General features: G+C 39.7%; 1 protein-coding gene across 1 annotated transcript; it reads right to left on the minus strand.

The window, feature by feature from the left end:
- Window positions 1–2,944: 2,944 nt before the first annotated feature.
- On the minus strand, window positions 2,945–7,739 carry LOC104945647 (tetratricopeptide repeat protein 7A-like). Its single transcript, XM_010771356.1, has 3 exons — window positions 7,623–7,739; window positions 5,561–5,763; window positions 2,945–3,913 (listed from the first exon to the last, which is right to left on the minus strand). The coding sequence occupies exons 1-3, from the start codon at window positions 7,672–7,674 to the stop codon at window positions 3,809–3,811; spliced, it is 360 nt and encodes a 119-aa protein (XP_010769658.1). The 5' UTR covers window positions 7,675–7,739; the 3' UTR covers window positions 2,945–3,808.
- Window positions 7,740–9,664: the final 1,925 nt, after the last annotated feature.

The raw sequence follows: 9,664 nt of genomic DNA on the forward strand, positions 1-9,664 counted from the left end.
GGGGGCAAGGTTGTTGAGGGCTTTGAAAGTGAAAAGTAATATTTTAAAGTCAATGCGGTGTTTGATGGGGAGCCAGTGAGGGTCTGCATGCTCAGGCCTATTTTTGGCTGCTGTGTTTTTGTTGGCTAATTAAGTAAGATCCTATTAGAATGCTCTCTACACCCGTACCACATAAAAAGCTGTAAAAAAAATGGCAGAGACAGTTGAGACTTATTTGAGATATGGTAGGAGGTGAAATAATTAATATTGGGATATAATGTTATTAGTGTCTTATAAGGTGGTATCAATTCACTGCTATTAGTTTAGCTTATTCAATATACTCTTTTGTGATACTGAGGCAGAGGTATACAATTGTAATCAAAAGTAATCTTATTGCACATTGTACAGGCACATGTAGCCCGCAGCTCCCGAAAGGCTGTTCTCTAAGCTGGTTTATCATTCCTGGCTGCAAGCTTTCTTACGTTTCCTTATACTTTTTGGCCAGTTGGGTTCAGCAGAAAACAATCTGTCGATTTGACAATTTTATATTATACCCTTTCAAAGTTGATAGCAAGCATATTAGCAAAATACATGTTTTTACACATCTAGCATACACAAGGCTATTAAGATGTCTTTGTTGCGTCCATGATGGATTATTGATGATGAATGGAATATTCAGAAAGAGACACAAAATGACTACAAAAGACCAAAACAACTACAAAGATTCCGAAAATGATGTTAAAGGCTGTCACACCTTTGATAAAACCAGCAGTTCCTTGAAGTATTTTACTATCAAACTCTTGATACAAAAGCTGATGTGGAAGAACTCCTCTGGTGTGGGACTGACCCAAGGTTCAAGGTTCTTTATTTGTCAAACGAACATAGCTACAGTGTAGTTACGTCGATGAAAATCTTGTGTCACAGGCTTCAAAACACAGATAAACTGAAAAATATAGTGCAAGTAAATAGTAAATACAAGAAGAACATTTTTTTAAAAAGTGAAATAGTGCAATAAGAGTGTAAGGGCCTAGCCAGCATGTTGATGTTTTTGTTATTGTTCCTGTTTTCATTGTTGTTTCTCTCATTTCAGTCTCAGCTTTCCTGCCCTTGATTGAACTCCACCTGCTTCTCATCCCTAATTAACCTCACCTGTGACCCATTATCTTCTCTCCCTCTGCCTACTTAGTCTGCATCCACATTCCCTTCAGTGCCAGTTCGTCTTAGTTATTCCTAGCGTTCCAGCAGTATTTTTCCTAGTATCTGATTCCACATGTACCTGACCCAGCTTCGTGTCCTGACCCGGTCCCTGTCTACTCCTCGTCTGTTTTGTTAGCCTTATTGACTGATCTCCCGTGTACCGAACCTTGGCTATAAAGACCTTTTTTGCATCCTAAGCCTCTATCTCTGAGTCGTGCTATTGAGTCCTCCACTTGTGTTCATTCAGTCGTTACTGTTATTTGCGAATATACAACCCTCCGTTTGCATTCAACGGGAGCACTACAGGTCGAAAACTTTAAAACGTGATTATAGGTCGTAATAAGGGCTTGAACAGTCAACCTATTTGGTCGTAATACTGTAAGGGCTTGAACAATCGACCTATTTGGTCGTATGAGTTGGAGGACTTGTTGGTTATTATGAACCACAGCGCAGGGGCTGCTGGGCTTCAGTAAGGCTTACAGTTATGGGTTTCCCTTACTCACATTTCCCTCTCCTCCTCTGCTGTGGATAAAATTACAATTTCACTCCACTCTGGTTTGTTGAGTTGAAGCCACGCAACGCTGTCTTGAACTTATAAGAAAATATTTTGCTTTATTGCCTGCTTTGCTTTAATTAGAATAAAAGTATTGTCAATGTCATTGAAAGTTATCTTAAAACTACGAGAAATGTGGTTAAGGAAGGGCCAGAAATGTTTCTGCCATATTGAAATATAGCAGCTAAAGCTAGCAGATTAGCCTGGCATTAGGAATGGAAGCACCAGAAAATATCTGAAATTGACATTTAATCTTGTTTATTTAATAAGTCTACAGATGTAGAAACGTCTTTGGAACAAAATGTGTGGTTTTCTTGGGAGATCTGTTTCTATTTTTTGCCAACATGGTCATCTAACAAGAGCTTCTGTTCAGTTTGCTTTAGCATTTGTTGCTGCCAAGTACCAATCAAAGGAGAAGTCACTGTTCCTTGTTGATGTTTCCCAAGAACTGCTAACATTATGTAACTATAAAACAACCAGGTGTGAGCTGTTTTCCACATGTTCCAGTCTATATGCTAGGCTAAAATAAGATAATAGTTTAAACTAGAGGTGTGTTTTATTACAATAATAGGTAACAACACCTTAACACTTTATAAGTGGATGTGTTTGCGTTGTGCAAAGATGCCCAGTGGTTGGAGGGATGCCACAAGAAAGAACTTCAGCATTAGTGAAAGGGAGGTTAAATAAACTTAAATAGAGTAAACGTGATTTTCCAGTGTGTCAGTGCTGGTGTTGAAGGAAAACTAAAAAGTTGAAAACATGCATCATCATCCAAGAGTTTTGTACAAAGGATCATACATTTAAGGATCCAATATTTATAGGTAAAACATATAATGATCTCAAATGTAATTCATGACATTCAACCAGTTTTAATGTTCCTCTCTTTTAAAGTTATGCTTTCATGTTTTTGGAAAACACAATTTGTGGACTGTGAAATTAGATGTTTTTTTTATTTTCTTGGTAGGATTGGTCATGACTGAAATGTTCTCTTTGCAAAAGAAGAACAACAAAATAAATGTATTGGTGAATCAGAGAAATCTATGGCTACTTACAAAAATAAAAATATGTTTGTTTTTGTATCACTTCCTGCAAAGGCCCTTTATCTCCATTTAAAACATCCCACAAAGAAATCAGAAGCATCCTATTGTGGAGCCACAGTAGCAGTACATCTTTTTTTATGTGTAGCCCTAATAACTCAAAAACATACCTCGAGGACATTCAAGGAAAGAACAGTATGTACTTTTGCAGAATAATAGCTCAAGTGTAAGAATATCAACTAAGAACATCATCAGATTTCCCCTCAAGGCACAGCAGGATAAATGGGCCATCGGCACACAAAGTGTCCACAGCAGATACAGTGTAAAAATAAATGCATGAATCCAGAGCTGCAGAGTATGTAGCAGCATGTGAAGGCTTTATTCTGATGCAAGCCAGAACGATGGGTAGTGCTACACATAAAATGTCCCACACACTGCCCCACTTAAGGTCCAACACAAAGCAAAAATGTATGTATTTAGCACACTGGCCGATAAGTGTGTAATACATAATCCACAATATATCTAGATAGCAGCGTTTTTATTTCTGCGTACTACAACGTGCCTTAATCCAAGAACATGCATACAAAAAAAAGTCCAAAACAGTCCACATGTGCGCCAAATCCATGGAGGAAGACACAAACACATGCGCGCAAACACACACTCACACTTTTCAGAGAACACATCTGCCCTGTAAGAGACCCAGAGTAGGACACTGCCAGCTGGCTTTGTTTCAACTTTACACCCCCAGGGATTGGTTCTCCTCCCACAGGCCAAATATGGAAGAGGAGCGTACCTCTGTCTACCCCAATGGGACTGCAAATACACACACACTAAAGTGCACAGTGCTGTGGGAGCAAAAGCATTAGCCTTATGTGGTCACAAGGTGGCTAGCACCTAAGTTGAAAATATATATCAACCGGCACATCTATGGTCACTATGGCAACAACAGATATTCTGTGTCGGGCGGTGTGAGTCTCGGATTTAGGGGAATAACCCTCTCCGATCGGTTCACCATGACAACAGAGAGAGTTCAAAGGTCAGATCAGCTGAGGTTCATCCAGACGACCATCGGCAAGACAGACTGGACGAGGGAGTGGGTGGGAGTGGGTGAGAGAGGATCTTCTAGTGCGGAAATAATAGAGAGGATCTGCTCAGATGAAAGGAATGAGGGGGAAGTGATCGGGAGAGAGAAAGAGAGTCATTAAGCAGTCTGCCATGTGCCGGTTATGGACCAAATGTTTGTTTGTTTCTATTTCCTAAAAAATGGCCAACCACCAATCTGAGACAAGCCCATAATATGATAATTAAGACAAGAATGAACACAATCCTGACACAGCTCGGCCCTGCACGGGAGGAACAGAGCAACGATTCTGAGCATCTGCAATCATTACTGTCGCCTTAAGAGCTCATATAAGCGGCTAATAACAAGCAAGCCTAATATTTTTAATTACAAAAACAAAGACGCACATTTGATCAGCTAACCTTAAGTTTCTGCCAATAAAAACTTATAATAGGGTAGATTAGTATTATACAGTCAGGTTGAGGGTGACATACTTTAAAGCCTTTTATTATCTCCATGAAGAGATTCTGCATTTGATTGCAGATGATGCCGTTTGATCCATTCTGGCCATGACTTTTGTAAGGCACCAATGAATGCATGTAAAGTGTAAAGTAAAACAATTTACTTTCAACAGGATGCTTCTTGTAATGGCTTCCTACAGTATATTATCTTGTGTTGTACTTAGTTTGGATCTTGATGGTTTATAGCACTAATTGTAAATCGCTTTGGATTAAAGCGTCAGCTAAATGCTATACGATACTGTATGTACTTATTTTATCTACGACTAATAGTATATCTAGTTAATAGAAGAAAAACGTTGACATTCTTGTCACTTTTATACACCGTTAGACACATTCCTCTATTTATTCCTATATCATTTTCACTGTGATATGTTTGGAAGTGATTGATCAATATATTTTTGAGAAGATATACAATTTATCTGAGAAGAGGTAAAATCATTTATTCCAACTTTATGGGCAACAGTGTATTAACATGACTTCGTAGTGAAAATCTTGACTGAAAGACAGACAGCATTTTGTCCTTTGGAAAACCTTGGTCAATTGTTTTCATTGAAACAAACAAGTTAAATGTCAGACTTATTTAGTACGGAATTAGGTAAACATACTATGGAGGAGCTGCTAGCTGTCCGCTAATGTTTGCTACGCTTTTTTTCTAATAGCCTAATCCTTTTCAAATTACCAAGATCTGAGAAGCGTAAAATGTAGATTTAAAACTGGACAAAAAGTACTTTTGGTATAGCTTCTGTCAGAGATCTACAATGATGACGCATACGCAAAGGGTTTACTTTGCTATTACGGGCAACCAAATGAAACAGGTCATTTCATTGAATAAAATTACCGATTTCTTCTAGTTCGAAAATAATTAGATATTTTAATGCAAAAACTTTACAATGTCTACAATTGAAATGCCGGTTATTAACTAGTTGATATCTACATCTTCTTAACAATTGACTGCATTTGTGTGTGTACAGTTTAATTTTGCGGATTAAAGAACATTTATACTAGTTTGCGTCACAGAACTAAGTGTGAACCTCACTTGGCTTTGACGTTTTTGAAGTGTAATCTAATTCAATGTATTCAAGTTAAAGATTGAAGGTTCGGCCTGCATCTTACATCAACTGTAATTCAATAGACTCATGTAGAGAAATATAAATGGATCCATGCATGTAGTTTGTGTGTTTACATGAGCTCTGAAGCTTTCACCGTTTCTCACCATGTGCACAAGTATGCGTTCTCCTGTGGGATGGAGGGCCAGGGCCTCGTCATACCAGCCTTTGGCTTCTTCCAGTTGGCCCCGGAGCTCGGCTAGGCGACCCCGCTGCAGCATCACCGAGTACGAGCTTGGGAATAGCGCGCTGGCCTCAGCTATGCAGAACTGGGCCTCTTTTAGCCGACCATCCGCCATGAACAACTCCCCTGGAGGAGGAGATGGAGAAGGAGGAGGAGGAGGGAGGAGGACAACGAGTGAGAGGGATGAAGCGATGAGGAGAGGAAAAGGGATTTCAAGAAAAAGATGAAGAAAGGATGATAAGGGAGGGAGAAAAGAAGAGAACCGGTTAATCCCATCAGTAGCATGTGTGAGTGACAAATGACTTAACTGTGAGTTCAGCTGAATTATGTTAAAATGTAAACTGGGCAGCGTTTAATCACAAACAAAACCAAACACACATGGGTTCACTCAGCGCTCGGGAGCAGACAGCGTATACAATATATTTGCACAAGGCAGCTTGCTTGCTCTCTAAGAGAAGGTAACACACACTCTCACACACACACACACACACACACACACACACACACACACACACACACACACACACACACACACACTGACGCCTGCAAGCATATCAATGTCCAATAAGAGGACCAATATCTGGACGGCATGCTGACGCAGCTAGGGAGATGTCAATCATGGAGTGGACGCTGGGTCAACACCCAGAGAAACTCTGAGAAGTAAAATTGTCAGCTCTAAACACTGTGTGCACGTGTATGTATGTTGTGGGGACAATTTAGTCCCTCCCATGGCAGCGACTTGCATTTATTTCGTAGACAAAAAGCAAGTCCTTGTAACCTCTTTCCATGCATTTTATGGTGAAGAGTTTAAAGTTAGGTTCAGAATAATCGTACATTATGTAATTTTCTTCCAATAGGGGGATATTGTTTTGGAACTTGTGACGTAGCGTGGGATCATGGCAATTGTTGTCTTCTTTGGTCACCTTCCCAGAATAAAGATTCTTTCTTTGTTTATTGCTCAGACAATTTGCACCAGAAACCGTTGTCCTCAGAGGTCTCCTCCTCCCCAAAACAAATGGACCTGGTAAGTATAACCGATAAATCACTTATTAAAGCAGTATCTTTAAAAAAACAACAACGTTGTAGGTACTGTTTAGTTGTGCTAGCATTAGCTTGTTTTTGTGCTGACTTAAGATCTAGACGTTCGGTGAAGAAATCAGTTGTCTGATTAAAATATACTGTTAAAGCGCAACCCAGTAAGTCACCTGGTATAGTGGGTTGCCTGTGTGCAAAGGTTGAGTCATTTTTGTAGCCACCCAGGGTTGAATCTGACTCTTTGCTGCGAAAGCTTTTTTTTTTAACATCATAGTATTGTAAAAGTGTTGCTTGAAGCGGATAAAAAGTCAACAGGCAACCCCATAAAATGTACTGTTAACCTGATGGAGAAAAAAAAATTCTCTAGGTTTGTGGTTTATTGAAAATAATTGGGATTATTCAAAATCATAACTGATTTCATATGGAAATGTTACAAATGATATCTTTAAGGTTAAGATTAGAAGTAGGATTAGGCAAGTAGTAGTTACGGTTAGGGTCATTCTCCAGGAAATTAATGTTAGCCATGGTAATGTGATGGAAACACAACTGTGTTTGTGTGTGTGTGTGTGTGTGTGTGTGTGTGTGTGTGTGTGTGTGTGTGTGTGTGTGTGTGTGTGTGTGTGTGTGTGTGTGTGTGTGTGTGTGTGTGTGTGTGTGCATTACCTTCTCTTAGAGAGCAAGCAAACTGCCTTGTGCAAATATATTGTATACGCCGTCTGCTCCCGAGCGCTGAGTGAGCCCATGTGTGTGTTTGGTAGCGGATGTTTTGTTTGTTTACCTCTGTCTCATGAATGCACAGATGGGAGATACTTAGTGCATGCTTGCTACCTCTGTGAGATGAAAAACAGCCATTTCCCAGCCTCCGGTTTACTTTTCATAGCTTCACATCATGGGGAAAATGATTCAGTGAATGCTCTGTGGTTATGAAAGGCAATTTTTCTTCTCCTCACCTGAGCTCCCAGGGAAAAAAATCAGATCACTGCATGAATGTATAATGTCCATTTGAAGGTGTGTTTGGAAGGTTATATGGAGCTAAGTATATCCATTCTCAAAAACATTCTGTGTGTGTTTTTTCCTAAGTGGCCGATGAGGATGTGAGATTGAGAGAGGAAATGACCGATGAGAAGAGGAATGTGCGCACAGAGGGAGGGGGGTCTGGGGGTGCCACTGACTCAGCCTTGAGCTTAAAGACACACCCCTGCTCTCACACATACACACACTATTTATTTTGAATCAGCAGCGAGCAGTTTTTATTTTGTCTGGACTCCAGAAAGGAAAAGCAGAGATCAAAGGTTGGACATTGAAAATAACCTTTGAATTACAGTCGGCCACAGGGGATGTGACCCAATGACCCCTCAACCCATCTTATCCCGTACTGTAACACACTCTGGTATGCTGGTTGCATCAATGGCTTCAATAGCCTGCTGTATGGGTTTCCATTTTGGTTCTCATGCCTCATACACTCCGGCCCGGTGGGATGGGAGGAGTGTTGTTTGTGCGCAGCGTCTCTGTACTCCTCTCTTCATTTCCTGCTAATGCTCCACTCTTCTCTAAACTTACACAGGCAGACTGAGGCTGAAGGGCTGGAAGTAATAGCAATATCCATCACTGCCATTCTGCCCTTAACAGAACAGTGGCCACATGTATGCAGGTACAGCGCACTCCTACATAAGGTATGCATGGTTCTACCCACTGAGATGCCCTTGTTGTTTGTGAAGGCAGAAAATGGCTGCAGTAATCACATTACATGATGTCGTTTCACACAATAACAAGATTACAAATATATCATCCCAAACAGAAATTATGTTGTCTGTATATCTACAGTACATCTATGATGTTATCACACAGGGTTTTCCAGCCTTTCGCATATTGGTGACCCAGTGATAATTATGTGATAGCATTACTGAAACGTGAAGTAAAGCATATTCAAAAAGTGAATACCAAGTGAATAAACACTATCTCACTCCCCAGAGAGACAGGGTTTGTAAGCATGTCAGTAAGCTGCATAAGACAGTCAGGCTGCACAGCTTTCTCATCAGCATCTGCATAGCACACTCACAGCATACTGTGTGTGTGGAGAAGATTTCCAATAAATTGCAATCAGATAGTCATTCTTTGATTTCAGGGTCCGTGTAATCTTTGTCAGTTTGATTTTTCGATTAAACAAAAGCCAAAAAACGAAAAAAGCCTTTTTTGTTTATGATTTAAAATGAAAAAAACGGAAAACCAAAGCCGTTTTCCTGTTTTTGTTGTCTGAATCAAAAGACGGATTCCGAGAAAACCTAATAAAAAAAAGTCTGTGTACGTTTTGGGTGAGTGTATGTTTTGGTCCTTGGAATAACTCATTAAAACAAGAGGATCCAAATTACGAAGAGGATACACAAATGATTTTTCATTTTTGTTTAGGTTGCGAGATTGGGATGTCATAATAATCTGAAATTGTAGTTTAAATATGGGAAATGGGGACAACAACTCGAAAAGAGAAATAAAAGCGTTGTTTAAACGCTCTAAGCAATAAAGTCAACCTCAACTTCTTGATAGCATCTACAGTACTACAACTTCAAATTCATAAACACATCAAATTCCCAACTCGGGAAATGGGAGCATGTGGATGCACAATTAGCCATGACAGAGTTGAGGGAGGGTCCAGGTTTCCATCTCAATACATTAAGCTTAACCATAAGGGGTCCAATAATTGATCCATGAGGTAAACCACATTGTCTATCTCCAGTTGACAAAGAGAAGTCAAAGCTTTCCTGTTTGTCAAGTAGGATGGAAATGATTAGATGCTAATTGAACGAACTGACTACTAGGGTTAACTTTGATTTAAACATTTGTAGAATACTAAGAGCTTTATTGAGTAGGTGTAACTGTATTAAGGGTTAAACTCATAACTTTATAACTTAGGGTTTAATGTAATTGGAAAACCATTGTGACACTGAAAATACAATAACAACTCAGGAGGGAGCCAGTCTAGATTTCCTTTTGAGGG

This window comes from Notothenia coriiceps, unplaced genomic scaffold (assembly GCF_000735185.1).
Source record: "Notothenia coriiceps isolate Sejong01 unplaced genomic scaffold, NC01 NC01_scaffold00009901, whole genome shotgun sequence".
In the NCBI taxonomy this organism is placed as follows: Eukaryota; Metazoa; Chordata; class Actinopteri; order Perciformes; family Nototheniidae; genus Notothenia; species Notothenia coriiceps.